General features: G+C 39.8%; 2 protein-coding genes across 2 annotated transcripts; one reads left to right on the top strand and one right to left on the bottom strand.

Annotated features, from left to right (window-relative positions):
- The first annotated feature begins 7,664 nt into the window (after positions 1–7,664).
- Positions 7,665–14,813, top strand: olfml3b (olfactomedin-like 3b). Its single transcript, XM_050038666.1, has 3 exons — positions 7,665–7,838; positions 9,535–9,820; positions 10,528–14,813. The coding sequence occupies exons 1-3, from the start codon at positions 7,740–7,742 to the stop codon at positions 11,310–11,312; spliced, it is 1,170 nt and encodes a 389-aa protein (XP_049894623.1). The 5' UTR covers positions 7,665–7,739; the 3' UTR covers positions 11,313–14,813.
- Positions 14,814–14,930: 117 nt separating this feature from the next.
- Positions 14,931–19,954, bottom strand: cdk2 (cyclin-dependent kinase 2). The gene is made up of 7 exons (XM_050038667.1): positions 19,367–19,954; positions 17,882–17,959; positions 17,651–17,771; positions 17,353–17,523; positions 17,050–17,151; positions 16,717–16,920; positions 14,931–15,892 (listed from the first exon to the last, which is right to left on the bottom strand). The coding sequence occupies exons 1-7, from the start codon at positions 19,480–19,482 to the stop codon at positions 15,788–15,790; spliced, it is 897 nt and encodes a 298-aa protein (XP_049894624.1). The 5' UTR covers positions 19,483–19,954; the 3' UTR covers positions 14,931–15,787.
- Positions 19,955–20,591: the final 637 nt, after the last annotated feature.

Here is a 20,591-nt window from a genome sequence, read left to right as displayed (position 1 = left end):
AACACACACAGTAACACTAATCAGCGCCATCTTGTTCATTCATTTACAGCCCGCTTGGCCCTGTACCACCACATTCACCCCATATATGGATGCATCCACTGCTATGGGTAGAAAGACTGTCTATAAATAACAACTTTGTGTTAATGAGCTTCAAAAGAATCGTATATTACAGTTCCTTACAAGGATATAGATAATAATGATTATGTGTTTTTATTACTATTAGTAGGCCTAGTCGTATTAGCATTAGTGATAACAGTAGTAATAGCGTTATATTAGTATCACATACGTATACACACTAAAGCAGATGAGATCAGGCCTAGTTGCACTGCTGGCACACCATAGTGAGATGGGTTTGTCTATGGACAGAGGTGAGCACCAAAGTGTAGAACTGTCCAGAGTGATGTCGTAAATCTTTCACGTAAATTTGTTTTTAAGCTGCAATATAGGCTACAGAACATTCAGAACATTATATATCCGCAAATGACTGTTTGCTATATAAAGATATGGTGGAGTAATGGCAGAGAAGCAGAGAAGGAAGTCACGCTCTCTCTCTGTGTTGTAACTTGAGCTTCTCTGCTCTTTGATTTGGCCGACTGCGTGTGCATGTAAGTGCATGTGAGTCCCTGTGTGTGTGTCCCACTGGCGAGCTAATTGCTGCCGCTCTGTACTGCACTCATACAGCAGTTATAGCTGATATGATTTTTATGTTTACTTGTGACATTAGACATGAGAGCTGTATGTTGCCAATACATTCTCACTCCCAACTCAAATGCTGACGTTTTGGTCAGCTGGCCTACACGTTAAAATATGACACGTTACGTACCCCTCCTTCTGTGTCAGTTTTGGGCGGGTCAGTTTATGCTCATTGTATGTATACTGGCTTTTTCAAAAGTAACTTAGAACATGGATAAAAAAAAAAAACCTTTGCTTTTAGGTTTACTTTCTTAGGTTTAGACAACTAAAGCTCATAGTTAGGTTTATAAAAAAAAACTTGGCTTAAAGTAAGTAGGCTACTGTTGTTACTAACCTAAAATAACGTCATGACATACATCATGTGACACACGCAATGAGCCTAGCATGCTGCACATACTAGCACACAACATGGTTTAATAAATAACTCCACTGAATTTTGGTTTCACATGGGAAACAAACAGCGATCTCCTGGTGAAAGTCAGAAGTTATTTGAACATCCACCTCCCCTCTCAACCATCATATGCAGACTTTTCTTGTTCTCCATACTGTGGTAGTTGCCTAGAGTGTCAAAAAATGCCGCTATCCAGTGCATCTCACCACCGCTAAGAGTGCCTCTGTGCGTCAGTGTCTGATGCTGAGAGCCACTGACCAAGTTTCGGTATTTGAAGAGAAGTGTGACCAGGTTAATATTGCACCTTTAAGGATAATCTTTTGGAAGTACTACTGCATGTGTGACAAAATTTATATGAACCCTTTTGTGGCTCTAGAGGGAGCTGCATGAAATCTCATAAATAACCTCAAGTGATGTCACTTGAGTCACGGTCATTTGGGATGTATGGTTCCCTGTTATTGTCAGGTGGAGACTACAAGTTTAAAAACAAACAAATAAATAAATAAATAATGTGTAGAGGTAGAAAGTAGTGAGCTTACCTCTGTAGCCTGCTGCTCATCCCTGCTTGGGGCTGGGTGGCTCGAGGCTACATTAGCAGCTATACAATTATAACGCACTCAAATCTCATGGCGTCTCCCTTTTGCACTGGGAAATGGGAATTTTGGAGTTCCCAATTGGAAATTTCAACTGGATTGCCGCCTAAAGGTGGAATTCCAACTCAGAATGTCAGAGGAACTTCACCAACCCTGTCCTCAAAATCCAAGATCGCAGCTCTGCACATTATCAGTACTGAAAGCTGTAGTAATTCACTGTTAATTAGCACTTCTGTCTGATTTGTCTCTCATTAAAACAGTCGCACACACAGTCCTGTCCAACCTCTACCTGTGGACTTGTTGCTACAATGTGTGTAGGAGCAAAATACAGCGTAATATGTTTTTATTTACTAGTATTGCTAATAATGGCCAACCTGGCTAGAACTGGCATTGCTAACAACATCTTGGTTTTCCAACTAGTTGTACTGGAACACGGTGAAATTGGATCCAATGTCTTTCCCAGCTCCATCCTTTGACTGTCAGGGTAAATGGAGCACAGTATTAGGTTGCATTGTGGGTAATGTGGGAACCAGGTTTTGACAAGACTCTGACAATGCTGCAAAATACCCTGACTTGACGCCAGCATTGAAGCTCCTGTTCAGGCAGCTCCAACCTTCCCTGACACAAACACATCAAATACATTAATAGGGGTGGATGATACCATAACATTTGGTTCTTATGCTGAGAAAAACCAGAGACAGAACCTCTAATGTGTTATCATGGAGGGAGAAGCTTATGTCATGATTTATGAGGTGAATGCATCAACTGTGCATTTTTATTAGAGATTTGCCAAACATTAGGAATCTCTTCTTACTGTTCTCTGTCAGTGACAGGATTAATCCCATGCGTGTAAAAGCACAAGATAGTTTTCAATAATGACTAACAAATATTTGTTCTGTTATCATTTAACACACAGTCACTGCCCAGAAACATTTTCATACACAGCACAGGAACACCTACACACACTCGCACATGCTGGGCTGTTACATACTAACATAACCACCTTTTAACCATGCCATTTAATAACCACCTTAAGCTGTTTTCACTTATATTTATCCAGGTTGTTATAGCAGCTTGTATATCTGTATGCTGACCTTTTTTTAAATGAAATGAAAAATCAACTGATCATAAAAGTGACGCAAATTCAAATAAGCACATTCTTAAACAAACAAACCTTAAGCAATGACAGTACAAAGTGAGATAACAGAGAGTCAGAAACATGCTTCACATGACCATGAATTACAATGACCCTACTGTCAACAATGACCAATACAGCAGGCCTTTAGTTGTAGCAGCATTAAATAGCACCATATTTCCTGTGTAGGATGCTGAGATGGCCGTAGCGCCAATTTACAAATGAGCTGCAGCCCAGCACAATAGAGTTACTGTTGGGAGTAAAAAAAAAATCTTGGATTTTAAAGAGCTGTGAGAAATATTTATGCTTTATTTTTAGTTAAACCATTCACCCACATCTTCCTGGGCTCAGTATGATCTCAAGCTTATCTCAAATCCTTATTTTGTAAAAGTTTTCCCATGTAATTTTCTACACACCGCAGCAGTGGCACTCGTCAAAAGGGTACATAGCCTGCCTTGGATTTGTATCTGTAGGTTATCTGAGTAATCCACAGATGGATCACATAAAGCTATCTAAGACATGGCCAAGAGTCTGGAATATTTTAAAATATGATCTTTGAATATACACTGATCAGCCAAACATTAAAACCACTGACAGGTGACGTGAACAATGCTAATCATCTTGTGACAATGCCAAGTTCTGTCGGGAAATCTTGGGTTCTGACATTCGTGTGGTTGCCACCTGACACGCTACACCCAACTACACCAGTGCAGACCAGACACCCCCCATTATGGCAATGGCACTCCCCAGTAGCTGTGCCCCCCCCCCCCAGCAGGACAATGTGCCATGCTACACCACAAAAACTGCTCAGGAATGGTACGAGAAACGTGACAAAGAGCTCAAGGCGTCAACCTTGCCTCCAAATTCCTTGGACCCCAATCTGATCAAACATCTGTGGGACATGCTGGTACCCCACCTCACAACCCACAGGACACAAATGATCTGAAGCTAGCACCCTGGTGCCAGACACCAAGGGACGCCCTCCACAGGTCCTGTGTCCACGCCTTAACGGGAGTCCAGTCCAAGGAGCACCAGCCGTGGATCGGGGGTACCTCTGGGGTATTAGCATATCCCTCAAATGTTCGATCAAGTTGGGATCTGGGTAATGTGGAGGTCAGGTTGACACCTTGAGCTCTTTGTCCCGTTCCTCGGGTCATGGCTGAGCAGTTTTTATGGTGTGGCATGGTGCATTGTCCTGCTGGGGGGGCACTGCCATGGACAAGTGTCATGGCAATGAGGGGGTTTATTTTGTCTGCAACAGTGTTTGGGTGGGTGGAGCACGTTGAAATAGTGTGAGATTTTCATGGTACTGAGAAAATATCATGGTATACAGTATTACGCAGTTATTATTATCATCTGTTACCGTGACCCTCGAGGTAATGTTTGGTTGAACAAACACTCCAGGCAGTTGAAGACTTTAAGACCAAAAGAGACTGGATGCTCAGGTGATATTCTCAGTTTTCAATAGGCCTACCATGAATGAGCAAATGTACACAGTATGATAACCATCGGTTTTCTTCCAGCTGGCACCAGATGTCAATATGACATCAGAAAGACGTTGGACTCTTACATCAGACAGACATTAAAGTTTAGTTGGGTTGAAAATTGGATTGACGAAATTTTAAATGTCTAACGATATGACAATTTCATATTGTGTGGACATTAACATTATGACAATTTGAAGACATTGGGTTTTGTTCTCCATACCTCACGACTAAATTTCATTATTCTATGTCAAGATGATGTTAGCACGAGATGTTTGGTAGTCATTTTTGGTTACTTTACTACACAACCTAAAACCAACAAAATATCAGTGTTGTCTGTCGTCAGTATTCTACGTCAAATTTTCATTGGCTGATGATGTCTTGATATTGAATTTTGGTCAGCAGCCTAACTTCAACCAAATGTCAATGTCTAATGACGGTGATGGCCAGCTGGGTTGCCACGGTATACGGTTCAACAGTATACAGCTGCAGCCCTACTATGAATGTAATCCTGTGACCCTGTTGCTTGTTTATCTCATTCATAGATTAATTTTCTAAACTAATTTTTCTGTTCAGGTTTGTGGGAGGCTGAAGCTCCACGCAGCAGGACACACCCAGGACAGTCCATCAAAAGGCTACACAGTTTTTCTTTTAAACACATAAGTAACCTTGGTTTTATCACTATAATAGTAATAACTGTAAAAATAGAATCATTTATAGCTGACTTTCATATTCCGTTATCTAGAGGACTGTGACTTGGAGTGTTAAGAGTTCAGCAGCAGTACAGAGCAGACGCCATCTTTCATAGTTCCTCGTTTGATTGCATCAGTTAGTGATTTAATGAGGATAAAAGCTGCCATTCTGTTAGTGGTGATACTGCCAATGGACCGTGTAGGCAGACATACTGCAGTGGTGCTGAAAATCTGAAAATGCAAAACTATTGCATCATAGTTTGTGCGGAATGAAAATAATACTGTTTTGATTTGCAAAATCGATTTACCACTACAGAAGCACGCGGCACAATTAACATAAAATCACACAAGACAGAGCATGAATGAAAGACGGACTGCACTACTTACAGCAAACTTCTATAAAAACTTTTTACTTCATGTCTCTCCACCACAGATGGGTCTCTATGGGATGTTATGTCATGTAGTTCAAAGCTGCCAAAATAGAATAAATCATAAATCTGTAAAACTTAAAAGGACAGGAATAGCATAAAGCTATTAATTATAGTATGAACACACTCTGGCCTGTGTGAGTGAGTTTCAGAGCTACTGGAAAAACTAAAGTAAAGCAGGCTGTGTTGAAAAAGAGGTGCAGTGATGTCACTACTGACTTCTGTACAACAAGGTGGTCTGATAATTATAAGTGACACTGCAGACACTATTTCCTATTTCCCCAGTAATTCACTGCTCACCAAACTAACTACTGTTTTCATGCTGCAGACATCAGTCCAGTATTACTGTACACAGAGACAGCTGAAAACACAGCAGGCTCTGCTGGAACACGACCAAACAACACTGCACTGATGAATCAAACCATTTTGGTTATTAAAAGATTTTTCTTCCGGCACTATTACAATGTTTTTGTTTTACGGTCCATTACAGTTTAGGTTTACATAATTGTTCAAACCAAACTTCAAACTGAAGGTCATCCCCTGTTTAGTGTTTATTGTCTATAAAGTGTTTGCTGAGTGACTTAAGGATGCTAAGATGCTCAACAGAAGGATTGAGAAGGTCCCAAAACTGTGAAACTTTTGAATGGCATGTGAGATATGGGTCGTTTATGACTTACAGTCAGATTTATTAAATGATTGTGTATCAAATACTTATTTTTCAAATTAAGTGGTTAGGTGGTCTCCTGGGCCAAGTTATTTAGAAGTAATCTGTTTGGACTTCAGCTATTGGATTGGATCAAATACTGAAAATGGGTTGTTCAAGAGTAAAAATACAGGTTTTAGTTGTGATCTGGATCAAACCGTCTGTATGTGTTGTTCAAATTCTTTCACTAAGATTAGGATACCTTTGATTGAAAAAAACAAAAACAAAATTCAGGATCATCCTGACCCCAGCAGAAGGCTGGATTCAGGGTGGATTTTAGTCACAAAATGTAATAAAACTTTTAAACTGCATATATATACATTGGTTTGTTTCACCATTACAGTGATAAAGTAGACATTAGGCTACCAATTAAGTCTTTCTGTATCTGTACAATGAAGTAAACGTTTATAAATAAAAGATTTTGTCCCTGCTACTACTACTATAAATTGTTCTGCATTTTTAGATGGATACATGTTTGTTTTATACATCAAAAATGGTCATAGAAATGTCATTATAGGTCCTTGAAAAGTCATGGAAAAGTTTGGAAATTTTGTCCATGAAAATGTTCAGAGACCCTGACAGGCAAAAATTGTTTCTAATAGTTACATCCCTCATGCTGTTCTCTGTCCTTTCAAATTAAAACACTGAGAGTGACCCCACATTGGCTATTCTACCCGCTAGTCTTTTGTAGCCTACACTGTGATATGTACTCCCATTTGAAAACTGGTTATCTGGGTTTGGTAATCTTGAAAAGTCTGTACCTTGATCAGGGTGATCCAGTCCAATGTTGCTTTGAAAAACTGACACAAAAGTCAAATGGCTTAACTGATGCTGGATAGCAAAACATGGGATTTCAAAATCCAGATTATTCTGATCCAGATTACATTTTTTAACAACTGGACCCAGCAACACCAATATCCAGATGGAATATGTGATAGTGTCACTCCTGTCAGATCTGACCTTTCTGACCTGCAGCAACCAAACTAACGTCCTTGTTTAGGATGAATAAAGTCATTTAATCTTATCTAATATAATCTAAACCTCTGGATCTGTGTGCATCAGTGTTTCATGTCCTGTGAAATGAGGTACATTAGATTTCTGCTCTCACCATTCAAAATAAAGACACCTGTTTGGATCACAGCTCAGGCCAACAGCTACTATATCCATCTCTTAGAACAGGTCATATTGTGGTCACATAATTTTTCATTGTTGCATCATTAGGGGGGTTTACAACATGATTTAATTTTGAATTCCACAGTCCATGATCCTCCCCTCAACGCAGGAGTACAGTGCCTCACTGACTCACATTTCCCTTGCTCCTCCTACGTAACGTGTGGTCCTGCTGTGCCACATTAATGTCATATGTTTTGAATAAAAAAATTCCCACCACTTTTTCAGGTAAAAGTTGGAGTGAGAATAAAACCAGTGTCTTGTCTCTCTCAGAGACTGTGTGCCTCCATCTTCACCAGATGTTTTTGGCTCCTCCCAGACAGCTTAGTAAAACATTCCAGCCCACCTCTGGGAATCTGCTGGCTCCTTCACACACACACACACACACACACTCTCACTCAACTCCAGTCAAACTTTTTACAGGAGCTAAAGAGACTGAGCCGACACAAAATGAGAGGACTTGTTGTTTTGGTTACTTTGGCCTGCTTTGCCAGTGCTCAGCACCAAGCACTGATTGACTACTTGGAGCGGAGGCTGCTCGCTATTGAGGTAAGACTCACTTTACCTTCCTGCCGAGCCCTGTGCTCCAGAGTCCCTCTGAAAGGAAACTTTCAGGGACAGGGCAAAGGCAATGGAATGCAGATGTGGGCAAATCCTGGGGAAAATGCTGGAAAATGCTGCTTTCTAAAATGTGTAGGGAGCATGAGCCTCAGAGACTGAGACAAAAATGTAATTTAAAAGTTGGATTGGTCCATATATGATCTCAAAAATGACACAGTGCACTCAGAAAATGCTAATTTTTAAAGTTACATAATGGAAAATGCTAAAAAAAAAAAATTAGGTGAAAGCTGGTTTGTTCAGAAGAGTTGTGCTATATTAGCATCTGAAAATGACATTTCCCATGATGATGAAGTCAGTACTGATATCACCAGCAGCACATGACACATTAAATATCTTTCAGGGAATGTCCTGCCTGTGTGGAAAATGATTTTTGTGATGGATACAAATATATCTCCAATGTATCAAATATACCTCAAGGATCCAGTAATAGCTCAACATGTGGATTGTGTTATGCAGTTATTCTACTTTAATATTGTGGTTTTCTATGAATGGAGTAACTAAAAATAAAGATGTTGATCATCCACATCACTCAGTATCTGTATCTCTCTGTAATGTGGTGTCAGATTTCTCTCATCATCTGCAGAGAAAATCTATTTTCTTGTTCCTCCTCCACATTGAGGTCAGAGGTCAGGGGCTGCAGCATAGTGCGCTGGTAGGATTTAGTGTTTTGCTAAAAGACATTTGAGCAGGGTGGAAACTTGCCACGTGTGGGTTGAACCTGGTTGTTTGAAGGATGAGTTTCCTACTTATTATGTCCCTCTGTCCCAGTCTGTTTACGGAGCCTGAAAAAAACCTTAAAATTATGGCCTTCTCAGAGCTTTCTAGTAGTGTATTTATAGCAGAGGTGGGAACAGGTCATTGTTTTGCAAGTCACGAGTAAGTCTCAGGTCTTTTCAATCAAGTCCCAAGTAAAGATAGGCAAGTCCTGCGTCAAGTCGCAAGTCAAAACTTTAAGTTTCAAATCCTAAACGTGCCATTTTAACAACAGAGTAATAATATATAAGGCTGGTTTACAGAAATCATGAATGCTCTTTAAAAGTGCAACTGAACTTATCTTAAAAGACAGTGCTGACATTGCACTTTCATAGCGTATAGCACTAATAACCAGTACCACAACAGAATTAATTTTGTATGTCTCTGTCCTGTTTTGTTGTAAACTCACCTCATACTGAAAAAATGTCTATAGTTCTCTGTCCTTGAGGCGAGAGTCAGCTGATGTAGCTACATGCTGCTTCAGCACAGCAGCATATGTAGCTACATCAGCTGGGAACCTTGTTTCATTTATTACTTTCGCAGCTTGAGGAAAGGCATTAAGTTTTTTCAAGACAAAAGGCTCAAGTCCAGGTGGAATCACGAGTCAGTGATTTTAATGTTCAGGTCAAGCTGCAAGTCTTTTTTTTTATTTTGTCAAATCTAAAGTCACCAAATTTGTGATTAGAGTCTGACTCAAGTCCAAGTCATGTGACTCCAGTCCAGGGTCCACACCTCTGATTTACAGTTCCCATAAAACTGACATCACGTATTGCTCATATTACTAAAGCACAAACAGATAAGTTGAAAACAAGTGACCACTTCAGCTTGTGTAAAAATTCAGACATAACTTTGTCACCTTCTTTTAACACAGGACCGGATCTCCCTGTGGCATGAACAGACTGCCCGTTACGCCTCCGAGCTGCGGGAGCTAAAGCAACAGATGGTTTCCCAGCTGGAGAACCTGGATAAAGAGAAAGAGATACTGAGGACGAGTCTGGATGGTGTGGGGACCAGGGTGGACCGGGTTGAGCGTGAGCTGGACTACCTGGAGACTCAGAACGGAGCTCAGCCATGTGTGGACGTGGACGACAAGCTGATAGAGCAGCAAGTGACGCTGGTAGAGGAGAAGCAGAAGGCCAAGTATTCAAAACTATCAGGTGAGATGTGCTTGGACAACAAGACGACATGTTTATCAGAATAAACACCGCATAATAGTGCAGGGGACTTAAGTTATAAACATGAGGACCTGACTTGGATTCACCCAGAAGGACTTGACTTGACCTTGTCCCAAATGACTTCAGCGAATGGTTTAATATTTGGGGAAATGCGCCTATTTGCTTTCTTGATGAGAGTTCAGTAAGAAGACTGATGAAACTCTCGTGTGTGTGCACTGAAAAATAAGACTGGAAATAGCAGCAGGTTAGCTTAGCTTAGCATAAAGACTGGAAACAGAAGGAAATGGCTAGCCTGGCTCTGCCTGAAGGTAACAAAATGTACCTACCAGCACCTTTAAAGCTCATTAATTACCTTGTTACATTTCTTTAGTTTAATCTGTACAAAAAACCCCGACAGGCTATGGTTTTAGGTGCTGGACTATTGTTAGCTGGCTGCAGTGACCAGGAGTCTCCACTGGGTGTTTGGCATCTTTAGCACTAAGCTAAGCGTCTCCTGCATGCCAGTGAACAGACACTGATCTTCTTTTCTAACTCTGGACAAGAAAGCAAATAAACGTGTTTCCTTAAATTTCAAGCTTTCCCTTTAAAGACACTCCTGATGTATTTAAATGATAATAAAATGTAAACATGATCAGTGTGTTGGCGAGGTTTCACCCATCATGTAAAGCCTGTTGCTCTCTCATTTTCAGACTGCAGCGACATGATCTCCAGCATAAAAGCCATGAAGATCTTGAAGCGAGTCGGAGGGCCAAAGGGCACGTGGACCAAAGACACCAGCAGGGGCTCTGGGAAGATCTACATTTTTAACGGGACAGATGAAGACACCATCCATGAGTTTGCAACTGTACAAGACTTCTCCCGCTCACTGGGCCTGTCTCTGTCCAAGGACCTGAAGCTGCCGTCTGCCTGGAAGGGGACCGGACATGTTGTCTTCAACAATCATGTGTATTATATAAATCAGGCTGATGAGATAATGGTGGTTAAATATGACATAAAGAACAACTCTGTGAAAGACAGCGCAGTGTTCCCGGTGCAGGACCACGTCCCAGTGTACGGCCTGACCCCTGAGACAGTGATGGACCTGGCTGTGGACGAGGAAGGCCTGTGGGCCATTTATGCCACACGGCAGAACGAGAGGTACATCTCTCTGGCGAAAATGGACGCCAACTCTCTGGACATCGAGCAAATGTGGGACACAAACTGTCCGAGGGAGAACGCGGAGGCAGCTTTTGTCATCTGTGGCACTTTGTATGTCGTGTACAACACCAAGCAGCCTGGTCGCTCACGTGTCCAGTGTGTGTTTGACGTCAATGGTATGGTGACCAATGAAGATGCACCACTAGTTTACTTTCCAAAGCGTTACGGAGCCCACTCCAGTCTGAAATATAACCCACACGAGCAGCTGTTGTACGCCTGGGATGATGGCTACCAGATTCTGTACAAGCTTATCATGAAAAAGAAACTAGAAATTTGAGTTACATAATACACCACAACATCCTCCCAAAACTCCCACAAACAAACCCAAACCCCATTAAAGTACCAAACCAGTGCTTTAGCTCCTTAACCGCAAATCATGTGCACTGCTGACCATTTTAATGCATAATGTAGAATTCAGATTAATGTGCCACTGGGGTCCGTACAGTGTAAAAATAAATCTTGAAACTTTAACTGTGTAATCCAGAGACCATCAAGTAATACCTGTTTTTTTTTCCAGTTTCATTATTGTGGTGTGGTACATGAAAGTTTAAGTCCGGACTGTTTGAAGTCTCAATAATTACAGAACATTTTTTAAACATTTGTGCACTGTGACAACTCAAGCAAGTTTCAAGAGTTTGCAACCCATTTAAAATGAAAAAAAAAAAAAGAATATTTAAGTAATTATAATGAGAAACTTTCATAAAACAATGACTTAGTATTTCAGATACTTTGTCAGATTCTTAGTATATCAGATACTGACTCATTACTTTAAGATAGAGGCATTATTTTATGATACTGAGTCATTATTTTGAGATAAAGAAACATTGTTTTATGATAACAATTCATTATTTTGGAATACAGAGTGATTATTTTCATATAATTTCTAATTACAATCAGTTATTATAATCATTTTCTTCTATCACACTGGCAGAAATGGGTTCCAATATCGTATGTAAATGAATGGAAAGGGTTGGAGGGAAGGAAAAGTAAGTTCAAAAGTCTCCAACACTCCAACATGGTGTGCACAATGGTCAGCAGTGATGTGATTTGTAATCAGCTGGCTGAACATGCAATATCACCAGTGTGGGCTTTGAGTCTGAATCACATAAAGCCTTAAAAAGTTCATTGGTGCTGGATTGCTGAGCTGCATCTGTAAACTCGCACTTTTAGATGTTAACATTGGACATATATTTCCACATTTAAAAAGGTATCATGTGACTTCTTTATCTGAGGCACATTTTGTCATCACTGCCAAACAGTTATTTCTAATCAAACTGCACTGCCTTTCCATTTTATCAGTTATATCTGTGCCTACTGGTGCATCAACTTAATGCACTTACCTGTGATATTTTGTGTTAAATCAGCCAAGCACTTATCTTTTTTTTGTCAATATACAGGACGCAGGACACATCATACTTTATTGGACCACTCACTTAAACCTCAATATCTGTGCGTCTACTTAACCTGTCATTTTGCTGTCTGAATAAATGTTATATCCTGTAGCAGTGCTGAGTGCATAGAAACACTCTTGTTTGTTGGTCAGTTGAATTCAACCTGAGTTTCTAGTCAAATGTACCCTCCTGCAATCGCTCACCTCATAACAGTATGCGTAGCATCTATTTAACTTTTATCACTTTACATAAAAGACAATGCATAGTTCTTAAGATAGCATTAAAAAAATAAACATTTCTTCAGTTATGCCTCAAAGTTCATTCAGCAGCTTTATTAACTCGTCAGTCTTTTAACATTTCTAGTACACATTGCTTTAATTTACCAGCTGTCATAATCAAAATATCTACGGGGTTGTCTCACATATAGTGCAGCCACAAAAATGTTGTCACTATGGCAACCTCAGATTACATTTCTCTGTTTATGCATCAACTTTTCACACAAGTCGAGCACATATGGATTTTGTGCTATTAACATTTTACTAAATGAAATTAATAAAATTAACATAGAGCACCACTATTTGAATAACGCCTCTCATGCAATGCAATCGTTTATTAATTTATATCTGAATATAACATATCTATTTTTTTCTGCTCATTTTCCAACTATCTTTGCCCATTTCTGCCTCTAATTCTTGTTCATTATGGAAATAAAATGGCAAACTACACCCGTTAACACTAGGGCTCTGTCTCCTACTATGTACAGGATGTGCAGATATGAGCATAATAAAGCCACTATGTGTAAGATTTAAACATTTTAGACTTTGGCACTCCCAAGTGGTAGCATCAAAAAGACACTGTGGCAGACAGCAATGCATTACTTTCCCTGTGATTCAGATTATCTGTGCTATCTGTTTGTCTCTGTTCATCTTTTCTTGATTTCAACCTTCTTGCATTGACCGACGTGACGTCTAAATATGGCGCGACTAATAAAGACTTATTTAGTTGGAAGTCTGTTGGTTGATTGGTATTTCACTGGAGCGTTTTTTAAAGTAATTTACTTGTGTGAAGCAGTTATTTTCAGCTTTTAAAACACTAATTTTATTTATTTAATTTTTGCCTAATTTTACCTTATAGCTCAAGTTAATCATCTAATTTTACATACTTGAACCTTTTTTGTCTTGAAAACTTAACATCTCTTTTGCTGTACTTTTCCTGTGCTTTCTGTAGTTTCAACTCAAACTGTCATGCACTTCTTCACATAATGTGACTTAAAATTAAGATATGAATTTGAATTTGAAGTCGACATCACTGCCATTTCATTACATAAAAACATACATGGGTCTTTTCTGCTGGAGAAAATTACACCATGTACCGTAAAAACTACTCAGGTGAACAAAACCAGTGTGATGCGATGCCAACAGTAGAAATGGACCTGTGCATTTGTCCAGCCCAAGATTAATGATGTGTGACAGTAATTTGATTTAATAATGCGAGACAGCATTTGACTCTGGTATTTCAGTTTCACAACTATCAGGCATTAATTGCGTCACTTGGCTCCAGAACTGAAGAAAATATTTTTGCCTCAAATGAACCACCTGAAGTGCAAGCTTAAAGGGACAGTACACCCCCTTCCCCAAAATGATCATTTGTATATCATTTACTTTATTTACTGTGTTACTTTGAACTTTGGGAACTGATTTTTTTTTTCACATGCCGCCACGGTGAACGAAGAATCCAAAAACAGAGAAAGTTCATGATGAATTTAAGTCATAAGGGTCCATGCTTAACAACAGTAAAACTATATAAAAACATCCATTTACAAACTCTCACACAACTCATGCAATGTTATCCAAGTCTCATTTATCCAGTCACATGCTCAGTGCTTCCCAAACAGACAGGGAACTGAACTGAAAGTGAAACTTACCTATGCTCTCTTCAAAGCCAGACTCCATTAACAAAAACTGTAATTTTACCTCGCTGAACACAGGAGCTGCTGGTCTACCACTGCTTCTATCCGTTAGTTTGTGTTGTGTAATTTTGCTGAATTCAAATTGACCCTTTTTCCAAAGTCACACAATGACAAAAACAAACTGATCAAGGTAGCAATAGACCAGCAGCTCCCATGTTCAGCAAGGTAAAAATACTGTTTTTGTCAATGGAGTCTGGCTTTGAGGAGAGCAAAAGTACATTTCACTTTTAGTTTAGTTCCCCATCAGAAAGGGCGGTGTGTTTGGGAAATACTGAGCATACGACTATAAATAATACTTGTAGTTCACGAGTTGTGGCAGACTTTGTAAACAGATGTTTTGATATAGTTTTGGTGTTGTTAAATGTGGACCCCACTGACTTCTCCATTTTTGGATTCTTCGTTCACCAGAGGCCTGCCAGAGAAACGATTTCTTCATGAATTCAACATAACCCTGAGTGTGTAATATACAAATGGTCATACAGGGGTGAACTATTCCTTTAAGACCAAAACAATCCTCACACGAACAAACACTAACAGTTGTTTAAACAAGTTTTATTTTTTCAAACTGTAAATTAACAAAATCCATAAAAACGGTTCCTTAAATTTGAATAAAATCTAGAGTAAGAAAGAGGCAACAGCACATTAAATTCTGTAAAATCTGAATAACAACGGGGAACATGTCTATATCACAACTGTATGTACAACGCTGAGAACTTCAGTTTGGTGAGTAATCCTGCCAGCCGAACGACCAATAAACATTTTTGTGTTTTAAACAACCAAAAGGTGCTGCTAGAAAATATCTTCAGATATTTTAGACCCAAATTTAGACTTTAGCTGCAAGAAAATCAAATCAAAAGAGCACGACAGCTGTCTCATATTCTTTTAGCTCCAACTGTTTTATGCTCAGCTGATGATGTTTGCTTTGTGACAACCTTCACTCACATCTTTCATTTCAGCTGCTGCTGTCTCACAAAGTATGACATTTGTTATTTGCACTATCCCACAAACTCATTTAAACATATTTAACTCTAACTATTTGACTATTCGAATTTGAACATCCTAAAGCCAACATACCGTTTCATTGGCAGATAACTAGGATGAGTTTCCCTGACCCCATCAGGACCATCCCAATCACAAACATCAACGATGAAAATGGCAGCTGAACACAAATATGCAAAAATATGATATTGAAAATTACAGTTTAACCTTCATTACAATTATAACACCCTAGAAAGCTGGCTTTAGGTATTAACAAATATCCATTAAAGGATCCAACATATCCTGTAGTGTCCACTTTTTCTGTCCACTCCAGTCCCGGGTATGAGGTGAGGAGAGGAGGTTCTTATTGCTTAGACATTGTTGGCGTCAAAATGGACTGATGCTTTGCTTGACTCAGAGTCTCAGATGAGGAATTGGCATGGTGACGTCACGGAAGAATCGGTGTACAAGGGCGTTTTTGGCAGATATCCTTTTGTTTGGATCGTAATTCAGCATTTCCTGCATGGACAAAAACAGAAATAGAGAAATATAGTTGTGTCTATAAAGTACAGCTGCAACTAACAACTATTGTCAATAACCTACCATTTCTTTTCCTGACTAATCGATTCATCATTTTAGTCTAGACAATGTCAGGAAATAGTGAAAAATGTACAACATTTTTTGCCGACATTAGATATCAAACAAAAGCCAGAGACTGTAACATATGACGTCGCTGTGAACTGTATTGGTAGCTGCCTCTGTCTCACTCAGATTAACCTGGGTCTGGGTCCACAGCTGCCTGCATCAGTATGAAAGTGAGGAGCTTTACTCTGCAACTAAATCCTACACACTAGCCCTTAAAACAACAACACCTGGAAGAACATCAGTTCCTTACTCAGGATTTCTGGTAAAAGGCTATGATACAGTGCTGGTTATGACTGCTTAGCAAAGTCAGGCGCAACCTGCCCCCACATCCTTAATGGCGGCCCAGAGTATGCACAAAAGTAGCACACAGCATCTGACCTCACGTTTCCCAGGCAGTAAAAGACGCAGCATGTGTTCTGGCCCTGAGAGTTCATACTTCTGCCAAGGCTGCAAAATTATTTAACTTGTAATCTGCATCTTCATCAAAATTAAAAAAAGTAACACATTATCCTTGGACAGGATTTGTCTAATTTTGTTGCACTTAAGTGCAGTAGTTCATGGTCCTTGACCCTCTTCACAAACTTTAACATGTATATTATTGTCATATTTTGATCTGGCTAACACACAAACACACACACGAGTCAAACTTCTTTTGCACAGGTAACACTAATCTATGAATGAACGACAAAGGTTCTCACCCCAAGCAGTTCTCTTCCATCCTCATCAAGAATTGGCACCACTTTGGATAAATCCTGTCGGGCCCACTTGGGGAAAGATGGTTTGTAGTCGGGCATTGATGTGACTCCTGGCCAGACGGTCTCATCAGGTGTGCCCAAGGTGCGGAAGATTCGGAATAACTGGTCGATCTCTGAGTCTCCAGGGAATAAGGCCCTCTTGGTGAGCTGCAAGACAGTGGACAGTGAAGAGAGTCTGTTGGTTAGATGTTACATTTGATCTGCTGTGCAACATGTGCAGGCTTCAGTCATTCACAGTGAGGCTTATTGTAAAACATGGAACAGAATGAAAATTACCATCTCAGCAAAGATGCACCCCAGACTCCAGATGTCGACAGCTGTGGAGTAGTATTTACAGCCCAAGAGGATTTCTGGTGCTCTATACCAAAGTGTTACCACCTGAAAAATATCACAGAAGCAAGTTTGGTTTTTAGAAACACAATTTCTCAGGACTACCATTAGCCAATGTTCACTATACCATTGTGCTCAATTCACACAGAGGAAGCATGATACAGTGAACACTGGCTACATTTTAAACCATACAACTCCAAACTTTTCTGAGAAGCCTGTTGACATGGATGGGTTAGCTGTACATGTTACCTCATGTGTGTAAGTGCGGACAGGCACCCCAAAGGCTCTCGCCAGGCCAAAGTCAGCAAGCTTGATCTCCCCCTGGGCGTTGATGAGGAGGTTCTGGGGCTTAAGGTCTCGATGAAGAACTCTGTGGGAGTGGCAGAAGGCTAGGCCTTGCAGCAGCTGGAAAAGATAGCTCTACAAAACACACACACACAAAAATATACACCCAGGTAAGTCAACTTGAAAATCAAGGGTCCATTTACTCTCAATTTATTGAAGAGATTGAGACAGATTCATTTTTGCAAATCTAGCCGATGTTTACCTTAACCAGGGGCAGAGGGAGACCTGCGACTGTGAAGGAGTCCATAAACTTCTTTAGATCCTGATGAAGGAACTCAAAAACAAGGTAGAGCTTGTTCTCGGTGTGGATGACGTCCCGCAATCTGAAATATGTTAACAGGCAGGCTGGCGTGAGAACTTATAGAATCAAGTCACACAGGCAGGTGATACTGCAAACCAGATTTATTTAAGAGTTGTAACATCAGGCACTTACTTGACAATATTTGGGTGACTGAGTTCTTTGAGGAGTGAAATCTCTCGGATGGCAGTGCTTGGTACACCCTCTGTTTCCCTGAATGAAATAAAATGGAAATTACCTGGTTACGTTGAACTTGGTGAATGTTTTCACAGCATTTGGCTTGTTTCAATGGTTTTCAGTTCCTTCTTTCTGTCTGTTGTGTATCTTCAGAGCAAACACTCAAAGCTTTTATACCAAAAGCAACTTGAGAGACAAAATAACTTGGACGTCCATTTGAGAGACAACCAGAGCTGTATAGCAGCATCTCTTATACTGGCACTGCTATTAGTCCTATAAATATATCACTGCACCATCATTGGCAGGTAACATATTAGTAGGGCTGCTCAATATGCAAAAAAAAAATAAAAATCATATTTCTATTTTGACAGACATTGTGATTGCGATATGAGTCCCGCTTTTATTGGGAATGGTAATTTTTGCATTTTATTTTCATTAAAAACAAAAACACAAAAATGATAATGATGTAATTATTGCTGGGGTCTGTACCAAACAAGCATGGTGTTGTAACACATTTTACCTTTATCAAAAAAACTGCAGCCACTGATGACCAAAAATAAACAATTTTTAAGCAGCATTAGTAAGCAGTTTAAGAAGTATTTATGTTTTCTTGCATGGTGCACATAAGCAACATTTAGATCCATATTTAAATGTGCATTATATATATGAATTACATGGCTCACAATTAATGCCTTAATGTGGACAAAAATTAGGGCTGCACAATATGCAAAAAAGTCATACTGCAATTATTTTGACAGATATTGTGTTATGAGTCACAATTGTAATGGGAATTGTATTTTTTTGCAGTTTATTTCCATTGGAAAAAATATAAAAATGATAAGGATGTGATTTTAACTGGGGTCTGCACCAAACAAACATGCTCCCTTATGTCATAAATATGATTTATAGGCTGAGGCATCTCTGTAGCACCACGGTGACACATTTACCTTTGTCAAGAAACTGCAGCTCCTGTGATTTGGATGTTGCACTTGGCCATATTGCACTTTAATATCGTGATTATTTGTGCAGTGGCTGCAGCACAATGTGTTAAATTTCAGATATAAGTATTTTAATGTGTAGGGAATCGCATGAGCAGTGTCTAAATGTAGTTACAATGAAAGGCTGGTGACTGATCAGCACTTATACTGTAAAATATTTTGGTTTTGTCATTTGCACCCTCCCCTCTGCAGCTGTAGCACTGTAAATGTCCCTGCTGTGGGACTGATGAAGACTTGTCTTATACAACACTGATGAGATGATAAGAGATGAAGGGAGGAAGCTGTGCTAGTTAGCTAGCTGCAGAGCTCGTCACTGTCACACCCTGATGTAAACCAGTACCATCGCATTAGTAGCAGAGTAAAAGCAACAGTTAGCTCCAGTAACGTTAGCTTGGCCTCCCGTGGTGCTCAGATGTTCACCAACAACACTCACAAATCAACTTACGTGTCGAGTCGGATTTTCTTGAGAGCAACAGTTTCTCCGGTGACTTTGTTCTTGGCTTTGTAAACCACTCCATACGTCCCCTCTCCTATCTTCTCCACCTTCTGAAACGTATCCATTGTACAAAACACAACAGGAGCTTTGTTGGTTGTTCAGCTAGTTAGCAGGACGTCCCTCTTTGTGTGTGAGCTAACAACTGCTCGGTGGCTACAGAGACAGACGTTAACGGGCAGCGCGGGGACCGACATATAACTAACCACTGCTCCGGGTTCAAATTGTCCAGGTACACCACAGCTGGCGGGCAGCGGCCCAGTAGAGGATTCACTGTCTCAGTTCAGAGCCAAACAGCTAAATACTGTGGGAGTCAGGTCATTTGTTAGCTCTGATAATGGTAATATCCGTAAATATGTGGATTAGCGTGGCGGTTCCTCTCTGCGAAAACACTCAACCAACACAGCGGCGTTTCCCGCGTTACCTCAGGGGCGCTCGTTTTTGTGTTCAAGACACACAGACTGTTGGTGCCGAATGGTGTTTCAGGGTTTTACGAAATTACTCCTCAAAGGCGTCTTCCTTATGAATCACCGTGAAATACACTACTCCACATGTAGGTGAAACTGTGTTTTAAATACTTTAAATTCTTTCCTTTAATGTCAGTCGGTGCAAGTTGAGAAAAGGAGTCGTGTTATACCGGGACGGGAAACAATCATCCATCAAACGTACCTCACAGGCCACATGGTGACACAACGGTGACGTATTACGTAATCAACGTCCAAGGCGGAAGTGGTAGCAGAGGAAAACAAGAAAAAAAAGAATAAGTACGAACTTCTTAAAATTAAAAATAAATTTTTAAAGGACAGAGAAACAGTAATTTCAGCTGAGGGGGTAGTTACCGTTATCTTTATACATACATGTGATTACACGTCATAGAAAACCATATAGACTGTAATAAAATAGCTTTCAGAAAAATAAATTAGTCAACAAAACTGCTTTTTACAGGTTGACACAAAATACAACACAAGTAAAATACATTAAAAAAAAGCAGCATAGTATACAAAGTGACAAGGCCTATATTATTTGGCCAAACATCTGGAAACCTTTATAGCCAAGCTGTTTTCCAAAAATATACAGGCAGGTATTTTTGTTTATTTATTTATTTTTTTTATACTGTTTTTGCACAGAAATCATGTTGTCTGGTATGTTGGTAAATGCTAAATGATGTAGTAAAAGG

This window comes from Epinephelus moara, chromosome 24 (assembly GCF_006386435.1).
Source record: "Epinephelus moara isolate mb chromosome 24, YSFRI_EMoa_1.0, whole genome shotgun sequence".
NCBI lineage: Eukaryota > Metazoa > Chordata > Actinopteri > Perciformes > Serranidae > Epinephelus > Epinephelus moara.
This window is presented reverse-complemented; position numbering and strand designations above follow the sequence as displayed.

Coding starts and splice junctions, on each gene's coding strand:
- cdk2 (XM_050038667.1), bottom strand. CDS start 19,482: ATGGATACGTTTCAGAAGGTGGAGAAGATAGGAGAGGGGACGTATGGA. Junction 17,152..17,352: donor TCCGCACTTACACACATGAG/GTAACATGTACA, acceptor GATATTTTTCAG/GTGGTAACACTTTGGTATAG. Junction 16,921..17,049: donor GGTGCATCTTTGCTGAGATG/GTAATTTTCATT, acceptor ACTGTCTTGCAG/CTCACCAAGAGGGCCTTATT.
- olfml3b (XM_050038666.1), top strand. CDS start 7,740: ATGAGAGGACTTGTTGTTTTGGTTACTTTGGCCTGCTTTGCCAGTGCT. Junction 7,839..9,534: donor GGAGGCTGCTCGCTATTGAG/GTAAGACTCACT, acceptor CTTTTAACACAG/GACCGGATCTCCCTGTGGCA. Junction 9,821..10,527: donor CAAGTATTCAAAACTATCAG/GTGAGATGTGCT, acceptor TCTCATTTTCAG/ACTGCAGCGACATGATCTCC.